Source organism: Hakea prostrata, chromosome 3 (assembly GCF_041222555.1).
Source record: "Hakea prostrata isolate BN-2017 chromosome 3, UWA_Hpros_2, whole genome shotgun sequence".
In the NCBI taxonomy this organism is placed as follows: Eukaryota; Viridiplantae; Streptophyta; class Magnoliopsida; order Proteales; family Proteaceae; genus Hakea; species Hakea prostrata.
In genome coordinates, this window is record NC_142602.1 from 4,068,774 (window position 1) to 4,086,451 (window position 17,678).

General features: G+C 37.8%; 1 protein-coding gene across 1 annotated transcript; it reads left to right on the forward strand.

Moving 5' to 3' along the window:
• Window positions 1–7,086: 7,086 nt before the first annotated feature.
• Window positions 7,087–16,959, forward strand: LOC149020140 (putative methyltransferase PMT4). The gene is made up of 10 exons (XM_089148229.1): window positions 7,087–7,263; window positions 7,499–8,619; window positions 8,744–8,879; window positions 9,134–9,374; window positions 13,924–14,146; window positions 14,254–14,411; window positions 14,585–14,888; window positions 14,985–15,114; window positions 15,753–15,956; window positions 16,559–16,959. Exons 2-9 carry the CDS (start codon window positions 8,111–8,113, stop codon window positions 15,900–15,902), a joined length of 1,851 nt encoding a protein of 616 aa, XP_089004355.1. The 5' UTR covers window positions 7,087–7,263; window positions 7,499–8,110; the 3' UTR covers window positions 15,903–15,956; window positions 16,559–16,959.
• Window positions 16,960–17,678: the final 719 nt, after the last annotated feature.

Sequence of the window (17,678 nt, forward strand, 5' to 3'; positions counted from 1 at the left end):
GCAATTCTGAAATGTTACTATCAAAATTTATGACTGTTATTGCCTCTATCTTTGCCGTCAAAGATCTTGGTGCTCTCCATTAATTTCTTGGAATGTCTATTTCTTTATATCTTGATGGTCTTCACCTTTGTCAACAACAATATATTACTGACCTTATTCGCAGGGCTAACATGAGTGATTGCAAGCCTGTTACCAATCCTTTTTCTCCCTCTACCCAGTTGAGCAAATTCTCAGGGGAGCTAATGGATGATCCTACATTATACAAAAGTATTGTGGGGGCCCTATAGTATGCTACTATGACTCGTCCTGACATATAGTTACAGTCAACAAGGTCTGTCATTTTATGCAAAGTCCAACTCTTGATCATTGGTCTGCTGTCAAAAGGATTCTACGGTACTTAAAGGGTACACTCTCTTATGGAATAGTCATCAACAAATCCTTTAATATGACTTTAACCGCCTTTTTCTATGCTGATTGGGCTGGATGCCTTAATAATCGTAAGTCTACCAGTGGTTATGCTGTCTTCCTGGGGCCTAACATTGTTTCTTGGAGTTTTCGAAAACAATCCACTGTTGCTCACTCCAATACAGAGTCTGAATATCGAGCTCTTGCTAATGCCGCGGCTGAGCTCACTTGGCTACAATCTCTACTTCACGAGCTTCATATATTCCTAAATGCTGCTCCTATACTCTGGTGTAATAATATTGGTGCCACCTATCTCACTGCAAATCTTGTCTTTCATGCTCGTACCAAACATGTGGAGATTGACTTCCACTTTGTTCGTAATAAGGTTGCCAAAGGATATCTTCGTTTCTTATCTACTACGGATCAACTAGCTGATATCTTTACCATGTTGAAAATAATAATAGTTGAAGAGAGCAAGAGAGAAGAGAGAGAGAGAGAGAGAGAGAGAGAGAGAGAGAGAGAGAGAGAGAGAGAGAGAGAGTGCGTATGAGAGAGCACAAAAAATAAAAATCACATTAATTTTCAATGAATTAGTACATAGCTTTACATAGAAATAGAGTCCTTTTTAGTATAGTTCTAGGAGTGTTGTGGCTGTGGAGCTAGGACTCTAGTGTTTTAGATTACATAAAATATTGATTAGGAGTTTATACCAATCAGTATCTCCTTTGGGTTACCTAGTGTCTTTGTGAGTACCAATTGTAGAGTTCTTCTTGTATGTAATAACTGGTGTTTGATCAGCTGTGAGACTTCTAACATCAGTAGAACTTTTGGAAGTTTGATCAGCTGTGGAATTTCTAACAGCAGTAGAACTCTTGGAAGTTTGATCAACTATATAGCAGTGGAACTCTTGGAAGAATGGCACTTGGTCTCATCCTCTTCAGACAAATGTTATAGGTTACAAGTGGGTGTTTCGAATTAAAAGGCAGGCTGATGGTTCTATTGAAAGATACAAAGCCCGCTTAGTGGCAAAAGGGTTCAATCAACAAGAGGGTATTGACTACAATGAAACCTTTAACCTTGTTGTCAAACCCACTACTATCCGCCTGGTTTTATCTTTAGATGTTTCCCACTCTTGGCCTATTCGCCAACTTGACATCCAAAATGCCTTTCTCCATGGCTTTCTAAATGAAGCAGTCTATATGAAACAACCACCAGGGTTTGCTGACCCTCTTCATCCTGATTATGTTTGTCGCCTTCACAGATCTCTCTATGGTCTCAAACAGGCCCCTCGTGTTTGGTTTGATCGTCTTAGTTCCTTCCTACTCGAATTTGGCTTTGTTGTACCTAAAACTGACACTTCTCTTTTCATTTATCATGGTATTTCTGGAACACTTTTATCTTAATTTATGTGGATGACATCATTGTTACTGGCAATTCTGAAATGTTACTATCAAAATTTATGACTGCTATTGCTTCTGTCTTTGCCGTCAAAGATCTTGGTGCTCTCCATTCCTTTCTTAGAATGTCTGTTTCTTTATTCCTTGATGGTCTTCACCTTTGTCAACAGCAATATATTACTGGCCTTCTTGGCAGGGCTAACATGAGTGATTGCAAGCCTGTTACCAATCCTTTTGCTCCCTCTACCTAGTTGAGCAGATTTTCGGGGTAGCTAATGGATGATCATACATTATACAAAAGTATTATGGGGGCCCTATAATATGCTACTATGACTCGTCCTAGCATACAGTTTGCAATCAACAAGGTCTGTCAATTTATGCAAAGTCCAACTCTTGATCATTGGCCTGCTGTCAAAAGGATTCTACGGTACTTAAAGGGCACACTCTCTCATGGAATAATCATCAGCAAATCCTCTAATATGACTTTAACCGCCTTTTCCGATGCTGATTGGGCTTGGATGCCCTGATGATCGTAAGTCTACCAGTGGTTATGCTGTCTTTTTTGGGCCAAACATCATCTTTTGGAGCTCTCAAAAACAATCCACTGTTGCTCGCTCCAGTACAGAATCTGAATATCGAGCTCTTGCTAATGCCGCGGCTGAGCTCATTTGGTTACAATCTCTACTTCATGAGCTCCATATATTTCTAAGTGTTGCTCCTGTACTCTGATGTGATAATATTGGTGCCACCTATCTCACTGCAAATCCTGTCTTTCATGCTCGTACCAAACATGTTGAGATTGACTTCCACTCTGTTCGTGCTAAGGTTGCCAAAGGAGATCTTCATGTTCGTTTTCTATCTACTAAGGATCAACTAGCTGATATCTTCACCAAGCCGCTATATACTCCACGTTTCAGCACCTTACTGGCCAACCTCAAAGTCACTTCACCTCCCTTGAGTTTGAGAGGGTGTATTAAGGATATATCTGGAAAATCAACCAACATCCTAGCCGCCACTTCATCTCAAGCATATGCGGCTAGGATTGCTTCCAAGGGTTCCACTGCTGTTAGAAGTTCCACAACTTATCAAACTTCCAAGAGTTTCGCTGCTGTTAGAAGTTCCACAACTGATCAAACTTCCAAGAGTTCTACTAATGTTAGAAGTCCCACAGCTAATCAAACATCAGTTATTACATACAAGAAGAACTCTACAATTGGTACTAACAAAGACACTAGGCAACCCAAATGAGATACTGATTGGTACAAACTCCTAATCAATATTTTATGTAATCTAAAACACTAGAGTCCTAGCACCATAGCCACAAGACTCCTATAACTATACTAAGAAGGACTCCAAGAACATTATGAAGAGGGAGTCTGTTTCTATAAAGCTATGTACTAATTCATTGTAAATCAGTGTGAATATTATTTTTTGTGCTCTTTTATACGCACACTCAGACTCTCTCTCTCCTCAACTTCTCTCTCCTCTCTCTTTAGCGTCTCTCTCTCTTCTCTCTTACTTTCTTATCTGGAAAATCAACCAACATCCTAGCTAACACTTCATCTCAAGCATATGTGCCTAGAATTGCTTCTAAGAGTTCCACAGCTGATCAAACTTCCAAGAGTTCTACTGCTGTTAGAAATTCCACAGCTGATCAAACTTCCAAGAGTTCTACTAATGTTAGAAGTCCCACAACTGATCAAACACCAGTTATTACATACAAGAAAAACTCTACAATTGGTACTCACAAATACACTAGGCAACCCAAAGGAGATACTGATTGGTACAAACTCGTAATCAATATTTTATGTAATCTAAAACACTAGAGTCCTAGCACCACAGCCATAAGACTCCTAGAACTATACAGAGAAGGACTCCAAGAACACTATGAAGAAGGACTCTATTTCTATATAAAGCTATGTACTAATTCATTGTAGATTAATGTGATTATTATTTTCTGTGCTCCTCAACATTAGTTATGCCTGTTGCACCCATATGAATCTTGTAAATAAGCGCTAGATCTCAATTATCAGCAAAGGTAAAAACATTTGCAACTCCTTGTTTGTCCAAAGTGTTCACTTACAACCACAGAACCACTCTTATGGTGGCTTAAAGTTCTTTCAAAATTTTCAAGCCCATTAAGAAAAGCCAAAAACTCCATTTCACCAAGACCTACAACCCCCACCAGAAACAACTAAAGAGTAGTAAATCAATATTATCTTCAATCATGTCACCTACATCTACAATCCAAATGACCAAAATATATGAAACTACAACAGAACATTAAATTTTCCACAAATAAAAAGCTAATGTGTAATGATAACATATGAGCCTATAAACCAAATATAGCCACCAAGATTTCAAAATGTGCCAACACGTAATGTCCTAATGTCTATGATGCATCAAAATACTATTCGAAGACAAAGGTTATCCGTAAAAATAAGAAGCAAACAAAATAAACAATCTAACGGTTGCCCACAATTTCGACACGATCATTTCTTCGAACATATGCCGATCGAAGAAAAAAGAAAAAGAAACAATGACATATCATAGAACTGTAGCTTGATTTTGAAGATCACTGAAACAATCAACAAAAGGACTCCAAAGTTCGATACACGAAATAAAAGATGGACTGGCGTTTTGGCCTTTTGGGAAGTTGAGACAAAGAGCTCTTACGGATAGATAATCATGTTACAAGATCGGTCATGCTCGGAATTGAGCTCCTCTGCCTCTTCTTCTGGCTGATCACCAAACAGATTCTGCATCACATGATGTCTCTTCTCCTCAACCATCTGTTTACTGTGAATGTTTCTGTGCCTTTGAGGAGGGAAGAAATTTGCTTCGAGCCTTGAACGACTGACCATGGGGTGTGGAGCGGAGAGGGGTAATTAGATTCTTGAGCGCACCAAGAAATAATGGTGGGAAAAACCGAAGCAAATATAGATCGGATACCGCACCGCACAAACCATCGGAATTGGGTCGGTTTCACACGAAACCCGATTCGCGTTCTCAAAATCTCTGTGTAGAATCAAACCCTAAATCTTTTTTTTTTTTTTTCTTTTTCTAATCAGTCTAAAACCAGTCGTATCCTGGTCATCCAAACACCTAAGCTCGAATACCATCCAACCCTGTCAAGGTTTAAGAATTCCAAATTCAATCACGTTAGGTTTATTCTAAACATAACCCGCCTTGATTTACTTGATAAGGTTGGATTTTTGACTTTTTGTTTTACCCTAATTTTTATCCTTGAAAACAGCATTCGTGATAATTTGTTAAATACGAGTCTAGGTCACTTCCCCTATAGGAAGAGAAAAATGTGATTCCCTATAACACCAAGCTCACAATATAAGTAGACTCACCTTTGAATATTGACCAAATAAATTAGAGGTAAGACCTTCACGGAGATCCCACGTGGGTCTCACCCAAGGGTATCAATACGACATCAAAACTGTTTAACCGTACTAACCCATGCCGCTTAAAACTGCACCATACCGCATCGTTTTAAATTCGGTACAATATGTACTGAACCATTTTAGGAATTCGGTTTCAGATTCTGTACCGTTGGTATATACCAAATAGTGTACCGATTGACCAAATAAATTTGAGGTAAGACCTTCACGGAGATCCCACGTGGGTCTCACCCAAGGGTATCAATACGACATCAAAACTGTTTAACCGTACTAACCCATGCCGCTTAAAACTGCATCATACCGCATCGTTTCAAATTCGGTACAGTATGTACTGAACCATTTTATGGAATTCGGTTTCGGATTCTGTACCGTTGGTATATACCAAATAGTGTACCGATTTACCATATACCGATATCGTACCTTATACCCTTTTTGTACCGTATTGAATATTAATTTTGTAATTTTATTGGCTTGCTGTAGTCAAACAAAAATCCCGTCTGGCTCTCTGTGACCAGACAAACGATCGTCTGACTCAGACGACGTCTATTTGTAGCACATAATACAAAATCTATATTACATATGGCATTTCCAAACACATCTGAAATTGTTGACCCAATTACTCAGATAAACCATCTATTAAACAAGCTTTTATTTGCTTAAGTGCATTCATGAAATCAATACTTTGGTTTATTGTGGTAGTATTACAAATTAAAATTAGAAGATTAGAAGAATGAGTGTTTTATACCAAAATCATACCGTAAATACTGAACCTTGTCGTTTTTCTTGTATAGATTTTATACCGAACTGTACCGAACAGTTTTTAAAATGTTATTTTCATACCGTATTGTATAAATTCAATACAAGACGATTTTCAGTATGACGGTTTGAAATGCGGTACGGGTACGGAATTAATGGTATAGTACCATATTGACACTCTTTAGTCTTTCACCCCTGTTGTGTGCTTAAGAAATGCCAAGGGAAAATATTTTATCTTTTGAAAGGGAGGTGATCCCGAGTCGTTAAATACTTGGTTAGAAAATTATTCAAATTCAATTATATATAATTTTAATTTGACTAAATTAACATCGGATCAGATAGGGCCGGGCTAAGTTGGTCCGAAGATTAAACTTGGACCTTATTTGACCTTGTCAAGGCCAGTTATTCCGCAACCCAAATCCTCCCTTCGGGTTGAAAAAACTCCGGCTGGGCTTGAATCGGGCTCAAGGCGGATTTGCCGATTCGGGTCAACAGGTATTCACACCCCTATTTATAAATAAAACTGCTTATACGGGCGGCCGCCAATATTTTTCTATTAAAAATCAAACTTGACAACCAAGCCATCGTTGGAATGGTTGACGTTTAAATTAAATTTGCGCGTGGTTTAGACCAAATTGGTCGGATCAATCCGGTCCAATCCAGTCAAATTGATGACTACAATTAATTTAGAAACTTCTTTAGGTCCTGAACCGGGATCTAGAAGAACGTATGTAAGAAAGAGGAACCGTCGTCTTGGGTTTTTGGTGAATTGACTTTTGAGCCGGGTTGGTTCAGGTCTCATTCGACCATTCTTAACCTATCAACTATCCGAAAATAGGGTTTGTTGGACCGACAGGTTAAAAGGGTATCTAGGTGGCATGGCCCCACCAATAATCATTGTAGATGGTGGAGACCGTTTAATAAAAGAAAGTGATACTGGTGAATGGCACAATCAGCGACTTGTAGTTGTACTCATGAGATAAAACGGTGGGTTTTACTAATCTCAATCGATAATTAAGGTTATTTTAGTACTTTCAGAGAGTAACTAATAAATAATAATTGTTGCCATTTATACCAAAAATGATTTGCTGTGTGTTTGTTAAATGCACGAGCTAGTATTAGACATAAAACACCTCATCTTTAATGCTCAGAAAACGAATTTTCCGAAAAAAGAAACACGGCGGATCCAACAACTGAAGTCACTTCTTTGTTTCATGGTGAATTAAATTTCTCCTTGAAACAAAATTCTTCTGTTCTTTTCCTCCAATTCCTCCAATAATCTTGAAGAAAAGCTGGTATGATAAGAGAACCATTCTAAGATCTATGCTACTTGCTTTTCGATTTCCGACTTTCTCGCTTTCCTTCCATTTGTTAACGGAAATTTTGGATATTTCATGTTTACTTTTTGTTAATTTTCTGATTATTTCCGGAGATCTGAACTTGTTTCTGTCTCTGAATTGATGAAACGTTAGCATTCGTATTTGATGCATAATGTCACGTGTAATTCTCTAGATTGGTCAAACATTGCAGGTTGAATCAGAAAGACGCTTGCTGGAATAAATGCAGTGGAACTGGTCTTTGATTAATTGTGTCGAATGGAGGGTTGGCTCTGAGATTCCATATTCTGCAGAGGAAATCCAGCGTCGTTTTGCTTGTGACGCTGTAAATTTATGTTCATCATTGAGTTTTCATGATCTGATCCGAGAAGCTGATCTTTTATCCATCTTGTTTCATTGACTGTTGCGTCAATTGATCTGAAATTTCGTGCTCAGGATATAGTTATGTGGCTTGGCTCCTACATTTGAATGCATAAGAACTGTAAAATTTCTCTCAATTTAAAGATTTCATCTTCTTGCGGTCATATTGATTAGAATCTCAACATTGGCTTCTGAGGGGAATTACAAAAGCTATCGTGTGGAGATTGTTCACCGCTACTAGAGGTTCTTTGCCGGCTGAAAATAAAAGTCTCAGCTTTTAATTTCAATGCTTATAGGAATTTTCGGCCACATCAAATGCATATGTAGGAGAAGATTGGATCTCAAGTTTGGTTATGCCTTTCTCACTTCTTGGATATTTAGATTAAAGGGATAGTTCTTTGGATTCATTATTAGTTGTTTGAAGGAGGATTCAGCGAAATTGGACATGAGAAGCCACTGGTGTCGTCAATTCTATGTCAATTCTGGCCGGAAACCGCCACTCAACTGGTTACTTTTGTGTTTTATTAGCATTTTTGGTTTAATTGTAATATTCGGCTCACCTTCAAATACGTTGAACTCTGTTGCCACCTCCCCGATTCCTGACATTTATAAAAATTACAGAAGATTAAAGGAACAAGCAACAAGTGATTTATTAGAGATAAGGTCGCTGTCACTGGGAATAAAACACACAAAGGAACTTGATCTCTGCGGCAAGGATAGGGAGCACTATGTACCTTGCTATAATGTCTCTGCTAACCAGTTAGCTGGTTTCAGCAATGGGGAGGAATTTGATCGTCATTGTGAAGTGTCACCAGTGGGACAACGTTGTTTGGTTCGTCCCCCAAAGGACTACAAGATTCCCTTGAGATGGCCAGCTGGAAGGGATGTCATATGGAGTGGCAATGTGAAAATAACCAAAGACCAGTTCCTCTCTTCTGGAAGCATGACAAAAAGGTACTCCTTTCGATTAAAAAAAAAAAAAAACTCCAGTGCAATGTTTACAAGTTTTCTTTACAGTAACAGAGTGATTGATCTTTCATTTGAACTTATGATTATGTCTTCCTTTTTAACTCTATAGGCTAATGATACTTGAAGAGAATCAGATTGCTTTTCACTCTGAAGATGGGATGGTCATTGATGGTGTCAAAGATTACTCTCGCCAAATTGCTGAGATGATTGGATTGGGAAGTGACTCTGAATTTCTTCAAGCGGGTGTAGGTTTTCCTTTTCCTACCTATCTGTTCTCTTTGCCTCAGCTATGACCAATGGTTCTATTTATGGCTTTAGGGTGCTCTATGCTGAATAGGTTCGATTATTGAAATTTTCAAAGATATCTGAGGGTCTTGCATTAGGAAATCTAAATAAGTGTAGTCATACAAATAACTTTTTCCTTATGAAAAAACCAAAAGAAATAATTAACGAAGCCATACTGGAAATATATTTAAAAGCTCTGTTATGTTGATTGCAGGTACGCACTGTATTAGATATTGGTTGTGGATTTGGCAGTTTTGGAGCTCATTTGTTCTCACTAAAGTTAACAACTATCTGTATTTCGGCTTATGAGGTATTTGGGAGTCAAGTTCAGCTGTCCCTTGAGAGAGGTCTTCCAGCAATGATTGGCAGCTTTAGTTCAAGGCAACTTCCATACCCGTCATTTTCGTTTGACATGGTTCATTGTGCTCAATGTGGTATTGTGTGGGATGAGAAAGGTACTTCTAAATTTGCTTGGTTTAGGAATTTTAGCTGCAGTTTGTTTGTATCTTGGTTTTAAGGCTTCATATTTATGTTTACTGCTCACGAACGATGACGTTCTTCCCTTCTTACAGCCATGTAAACACAAAGTCTATCCCCTTTTTTCTCTTCACAGAAGTTGCTATAACTATATATAATTGTTTTTACCCTGCATCCCTTCTCCCACAAGCTAAAGGTAGGTAAAGGATACACTAAAAATAAAAACACCTGTAAGATTAGTGGCTAGGCATATATGGAAAAAGCACAGATATTAAAAATAAATCCATTTGAATTTCCACTTTCAGCAATGGCAGAAAAAAGATAAATCCGCATAAAATCATACTCAGACTAGAGATTTCCTCCTTAAAAAAAGACTAAGTTCCTTACAAGGACCAAGAAGGATCAAAACTCAAATAACAGTTAACAAAACCGATATTTTGGTCTTTCTTGAGCATCCCAAGAGATATCGTATCTCACAAATTTAGGTTTAGTGGACCAATGATGTTGTTTTCTCTGCTTTGCTTCACTTTTAGCCAAACAATGTGCAACTGTTTTTTTTTCATCCCTACATCAATGGCATATTTCTAAATAATAGTGAAAATGTAGGCCTGGGGTGACATCGTTGCTGGAGAAAAGCCCAAGGTATAGAAAGGTATTGCATACAAAAAAAAAACTGAAGAGAGACAATATATCCGTAGGTATTGAAGCCCTGTCTCCATAGCCAATTGAAGACGAGGAGATCTGAGAATTCAGTTTCAAAAGTAGAACAAATTCCATAGTAAGACCCAAACCGGGGAATTGAGTTTACCAAAATGGTTCAGGAAAGCTCCACAAGTTCCAGCTCAACAAATAAATTGCTTCAAAAAATGAAGAATTATTTATGTGAATGGTATATGTTTTATAGTATGAAAATATGAATGCTTGGCATGTTAGAATACAGCATAGTAGTCTTGGTGCTTTTAACTAATAGTTTCTGATCCACTCGAGCTGAGACTGCAAACATTGTTAACTCACTTGGTAAAATTTAATGACATAATCTGGAGAAGCAGATGTATAAATGAAGCCTCTACTAGAATGAGTGAAGCATTAACTACATGTGCTTCAGCACTTCCTTTAGTTGCCTAAGTAGATGGTGTATTATGCTACTAGCCTACTACCAGTGACATAAGTCACTGTTTGGTGTATGAAACCCAGGAAAAAAGAATATGGAGAATTTTAAATTATATAAGATATAATAATAAACTTGAATTGAATAAGTGCATGTATTTGAGTAATAAGAAAGTGAATTGCTCACTTAACAAATTATTGGAGCATTAGCAAGATAAACAGTAATAAATGTAAATGCAATGACAATCTTTCTTAGTTAGGAATATTATCTTCCAGATTTTCTTTTTCATTATTATTAACCAAATAAGAATTTGCGAACTAATTTTGTCATGAAAATCGTTGGAGGCAATTCCCCCTCTTTTTTTTTGGTGGGTTTCTCCAGCCATTCACTTGTTTCCATGTAACTTTTCTAAAGCATTATTTTTTCATATAAGCCTAGTCCATTTATGCTGCAACTTGACGTGGGGGATATAGACACCTACCTCTACGCGAGTCTGTGTCTCACTCAACCTGCCACATGGTAGGCATTGTGATGTAGATCACAGTTTCATGTGTAGCTGCACGAGCAAGTGTGAAAATTTGCCAGCTGTAGTTTTGGATTCAATTGCTTTGAGAAGCAACCTGATCTGTTGATGTGGCTGGTTTTTGTTGGTTTGATCGACATCACATATGAATTGCCATTTACTTGAACAGTTCCACGAGTTACTGTTCATGTGAATGGTGATTCAAGGTTCTTATGGGCAGCTGCTGTGAAGATTACATGCCAGATGTTGGTGGCATGTTCTATGAGAAGCTCTGCTATTAATTTAGTTTCTATTTTTGTAGGTTTTTTTTAGTTATCAAGTCTATAGCTGTATACTAGTTTCTAATTTGTTTATTACCCTTCTAGTAGCCATGTTTGTGGAAGGCTGGTTTCTATATAGCCTTAATGATTTTAATTTCAGTGAGTTTCTATTATGATGTATTGCAATTATTAGATTTTATAGGAAGTTTCTATTTGGTTATAAGCTAGTAGGTAGCAAATAATCAATATAGATTGATCTGAAATCTGATTCAAATCCAATATAGCACCTATGGTAAAAATTCTCGTAGAATCGAGAATGAAGTTTTCATTCTGTACATGCCAAATCATGAATTAGTAACTGCATCCAATCTCCCAAAAAGTCCCAATTGTTTCGAACTTTCTATTTTTGGAATGGGATATTTACGGAATCCCCATGAATAGGATAAAACTTTATTCCCTGGTATTTACATGAGATTTTATATTTTTGTAAGCCATTCTTTTATTATAAATAGAGGGAAGAACACAACCTAGCCCACAGTTGTGAGTTTAAAAAAGCAGAGAGTTTTGGTGTGGTGGCTGTGACCTGGGAGATACCGCAAGAGTGAGAGGATGTTGATGAGAGACCTAAGGGTGAGAGTGAGGGGTGCTATCCTGTTTATTTACTGTGCTGTGTTTGTTGTGTGATATCGAGATCTGCTACATGTTGCAACTTGTAATCGAAGAGTAAATCTGCTGCTGAACAAAGCAATGGATCTCCTATTCTGTCCGGCGTTAACTATTGGTTTTCAGCATCAATTCTGGCCTAGCCCCAATCATACTGTAGAATGACTTTTAGTTAAATTAGCTAATTACATTATACAGGAATGTTTTCCTAAGTAAGCCGTCTAGGATACCCTTGAATAGTAAGCCGTCTAGGATACCCTTGAATAAACATCGTTCTTGTATTTGCTTATTATATTCCATAATGGTGATGTTGAAAGTGTCAAAAACCTTGCAGAAGCATTAGGCAGTCCGCTTCCTCTTTTGGTTGGGGGTGGACCTTTCCTTTCTCTATCTCCGTGACCTTGAGAACTATCCTTTGTGGGGTAAGGGAAGTTCAGTCATAAGGTAGTTCAGATGGCTCTAGGTGCAACCTAAACAACAACAATAATGCGGCCTTTCCAAACTACATGGGGTTGCTTGCATGGATCCTTTCCCTTCAATCTGCTTTACTCGAGTCTCAAGGTCATACTTGATACAAGGTCTAAGCTAAGCATTTCTTCCCCTGGTTCTTTTATTTATTTCAATCTGATTCAAATCAGTCCTTTATACTGGAGAATCTAAATTTCTTAGTTAAACATGGCTATTCTACCCCAAATGACTTCTCTACAACCTTCTTTGTTTGGGGTTTACTTCTTTTCCTCTTCAGAGAGTTAGTCTACATATCGAGCTACTCAGGAATTTGATCTAATTTGGTCATTCCATACTTCATCCCTCCTAATTTGCCAGACATCCATATCAACACACTCATTCTTAGCTATACTGAATTTTATCTGTCTGTGCTTCTTAATTGCCCAATATTGCTCACAAACATGACGACTGGTTGTATGACTGTCCTCTAAAGTTCTCCTTTATGTTTAAAGGGATGCGTTGCTCACTCTTCATTCTGGATGCAACTCTCCACTTCAAGTTTCAATTGACTGTAGGTGCAGTCTAACTCGAATAATACAAATGATTATATTTTTAAGTGATATGTCCACCTTGGCTTTCCTGCCGGGTTCTCCTTCTGCTTAAACAAATTTAGGCCACCGCTATTAGTTTTGTATACTGGTAAATGAACCCACTGGCTGACCTCCTGCCCATTTATGGATACTGTGGGAGAGACCTCATTTTGATTGGTTTCTCTATTTTCTGCTTTGAACCTCAACTTGGAAGAATGACCAGGCTACATGTATCTGGGGATCTATTGAGTGTTCTTACAGCCAACCCACCGTCTCTCTCCTACTAATTACTATTTCTTCCCTCTTTCACAGAGGGGAAGGGAGGAGGGAGTCAGAAGTGATGCTCCAACCATTAAATAAAAAGGAAAGAAGTTTTTCTAGCCATATCTAGTCATCAAAGGATGCAAAAAATCTTTCCAGTGATGTGTAAAACGATGAGTCCTAGATGAATTTGATCGAGGACAAATATGGATCAGCCTTACATGTGTATGCTTATAACAAAACAATTAACCAAAGAGGTAAAGGCAGTTCAAAAATTGGGTACCCTTTGAGGGACAGTCAATTAACACTAGTTAGCCTGGTTTTTTTTTTTTTTTTCAGTCTTGAATGTATGCTAAATTTCCGAATCACCTTTTCTTTATTGCTAGATTTTGGCTTTGCTTAAATTGGAGATTAAGAAGTAAAGATGCTTTAATGTGTTAGGGTGGCGTCAACTACATCAGTTTTGTAGTGAACCAAATTCTTTTCCTTTCGTTGTTTTTTTTTCTTTTTTTGATTTGATCATTGCTTATCATTTCAATGCCATTTTTTCGTCTTTCCTGTATCTAATCAGGGTCTTCAACTTGCAAAATCATTCCTCACTAGTTCTGTCGTTTTCATTTTCCTTTTTCTTCTAGGCATGTGGTCAGTTCTAATGATAATTTTATTTTAAATCAGATGGTGCCTTCCTTATTGAAGTGGATCGCATACTGAGGCCTGGAGGTTACTTTGTGTTGACATCACCTACAAGCAAACTCCAAGGGGGTTCACTTAGTACTAAGACATTCACATTAACACCAATATCAGAATTTACCCAGAAAATCTGTTGGAGTTTATTAGCTCAGCAAGAAGAGACTTTTGTTTGGCAGAAAACTTCAGAGGTTCATTGCTATGCATCACGGTTAGAATTTTAATATCAACTTAATCTCACTAGTGAAAATTTGCCTTATTTTCTCTTTCAACCTTTCTACTAAACATTAATGCTACACCTTTTTTTTCCCCTTGTAGTAAGCAGGACAGTGTACCTCTTTGCAAAGAGGAGGTTCACACTCAATCTTATTATCAGCCCCTTTTGTCATGTATAAGTGGAACCAATAGCAAGCGCTGGGTTCCCATTCAGAACAGGTCCTTGGGCTCCCAGTTGAGTACTGAGCTTGAAGTTCATGGTAAGCATTTTCTTTTTTCCCTGAACTTTCTTCTTGTTCATAATGATTTTTTCAGGATGTTTCTATTTTTAATATTTTGATTGACATGGTGGGATGCTGGGGCTTTATTTTGTTCTTTCTTTAGATCTTTTCACAATGAGAAGCTAACAATTTATAATCATACATCTCTACAGGAATTCATCCGGATGACTTCTATGAAGACTCACAAGTTTGGAGATCTGCTTTGAAAAACTATTGGTCCTTGCTTACACCCTTGATTTTCTCTGACCATCCAAAGAGGCCAGGTGATGAAGACCCACTACCTCCATTTAACATGTTACGAAATGTGATGGACATGAATGCTGGTTATGGAGGTCTAAATGCCGCATTTGTTGAGGCAAAAATACCAGTCTGGGTGATGAATGTTGTGCCTATTGAGACTCATAATACACTTCCCCTTATACTTGATCGAGGATTCACTGGTGTTTTGCACAACTGGTATATCTTCAATCTGAAAATTTTTATTAGATTGATTTCCATCTCTAAATTAGACAGTGCAGACTGAGGAAAGGTGTTATTTTGATTTATGGCCAGGTGTGAACCCTTCCCCACGTACCCTCGAACATATGACATGCTTCATGCTAATGGTTTACTCTCACTAGTTCCAAAAGACTGTGACTTGTCAGACTTGCTGTTGGAGATGGATCGAATTCTTCGACCGGAGGTAAATTTTTCTTACAAAATCTTCATATTCAACTTGCCTTTGCCTAGTGGTCTCACCTGCCCTTACCCCCTGGTTGTTGGAAAGGGATGGACGTATTGAGGAATTAATTCTTATTCAACATTGTGAATTGTGACAAATAGCAATGAATAAACCAGAGGTATGATGGAAGAAGAGGGAGAAGAAGGAGATGGGAGAGGCTGGAAGAGAGGCACTGCACGTTAGTCACTCTCCCTCTCACAAATCATACATGAAAAATAGTGTGGCCCAAAGGGCAGTTACAACAATCACCAGAGCCTTATGCCAACTTAATGGGGACAGTGCAAAAAGCAGTTACAAGAAGCAGAGTCAGCCTTCCTAAAAGTCAGGAACATAAAATTAGAGACTACTAAAACAATATAATGACATTAAAATATTAAATTACTACTGATGAGTTACTGTTCATATGAAAAGTCTTGTGAATACTGTTCATGACACTGTGAACAATGCTGTGAACACCTGAATCTATAAATTCTAAGTTCTAATAGACGTTACTAGGCATTAAATTATTTATATGTGGATTGCATTCATGGATTACAAACCAATCTTTGATTCTTCTCCTTGTGTTGCCTTTTTCTTTTGCATGGTCCTGTTGATGGTAGGGCTGGGTTGTCATGTGTGATACAGTGCAAGCTATAGAGAAAGCACGGATGCTTGTGACACAGATCCGTTGGGACGCACGGGTGATTCAGCTCCAAAATGATGAAGACCAGCGCCTACTTGTTTGTCAAAAGCCATTTTTGAAGAAGTGATTGGTTGAAAGTGGGAGGTTTCATTTTTGCAGGGAAAGAATCAATTTATCTTCAGTAAGTTTCTCCTGCTTAACATTTTTGAAAACTAGATCTGACAATGCAGTCTAGATATAAAAATTAGTTTCGGTAGTACAAGAAATTTATTTTTACATGTTTGACTTGTTCATTTGAATTTCATGAGATTTTTATGGAGGGAAATGTTGATTGTCCTCTATGAACTGTGGGGTGGAATCCTAATACAAATCCTTGGGCCTTTGGCTATGAAATCAATTTGTTGAATGTATCTGTTGACTAGGCTGAGTCAGTCACAAGGAAATAAGTTGACCCAATTTGGTCAGTCATTGATCAGTTTCTCGGTAGGAATTTATATTGACTAATTTGCCTTCCTTTCTAAAATTTGATCAGTTCAATTTAGCCATTAAAAATATTGTGTTCAGTATGTGAGGGCTGCATGCATTGTCAAAATCAGTGACATGTAAATGAGGACTTATTGTTTGGCAGAAAATATCACAGTATTTTATGGAGAATGATCGATCAAAAGTTGTATGAATGGAAACCCCTCCCCCCTCCCTACCCAAAGAGAAAAAGAAATGTGGCTAGGACTTTATTAATTATTCATTTTTGAAACTGACATAGGGCTTTGTTCTGAGTGACAGAGCATGAACCAGTTGAAATTTTGTCATCATCATTGTTGCTTGAAGTGTCCGACGGAAGGACATGAAGATTGAAACAGGGCTGGTGCTGTAACCGGACACAAGTGTATGATTTCCTGATAGTTAGTCACGATTCATTTCATTACGGTATTTGTAGCAATTCATTAATCATTCTTTCACCATTTTTTTTCTTCCATTTTGCACTGAGCGGTGTTGGATTGAATTCCATGAGAGGGAATGGAAGCAGCCTTGGTATGTACAATTGTATTGTAGCTTTCTAGTGCTGCTTCTCCTAGTCCTTTCATTTTGTGCCATCTCTATTTTAAATGAACCTTGGCATATCATTTTATCTGTATTTTCAGAAATATCTAAAAAGTGGGGAGGGAATTTCTTCTTCTTTTTTGGGTGGGGGTTGGTTGGGGCTGGAGAAGTGAATTTTTTCCTCTGAAGTACCTGATGTAAGAGAGGATTCTGAATTCTTCATTTTCTTGTTCAAAATTCAAATCCAAGAAATTTGGTTTAAAGGTGAATTAAATTTAATTGGTCTGCCGTAAAAGATTTATTCATTTTGTTTTCATTGTAGTTTTGTCTCCCTTTCCTTCTCTTCCGACCAGATGGAGCAGTCATGCACTCATGAAGCATGATTCAACAACAATAGTGGGTTTGATTGGTGGAATCTTCTTTGGTTTACTTTCAATTCAATGCTCGCCTAGAATTATTTTTTTTTTGGGTACAAATGCTCTTTTTATATATAGGGATAGAAATATTATATATGCCGCCGGCAGGAGTTGAACCCATGACCTCTCCACTGAAAAGTCTAGTTCCTAACCATCCTACTACTCCTCCATTGGCATGCTTGCCTAGAGTTTGTTTAACAGGTTCCCAACTCCCCCATTTAGATCAGCCCCTTCGTACACCTTTTTAGAGTTTCACAAGTTTCATGCCAATTTTTACAGCAGTTTGAACCGATTCTGGACCTAGATTCAAATTGACTCAGTATCAAATTGGGATTTGTTAAGCCAATTCGGACTTTAGAAAACCCTGTTGATTTGGGTCGAATATGAAACTCAAGCAACTCTGTAATAGTTTAATTTGGTTTGATTCTTTTTCTTTGGTTAAAAAA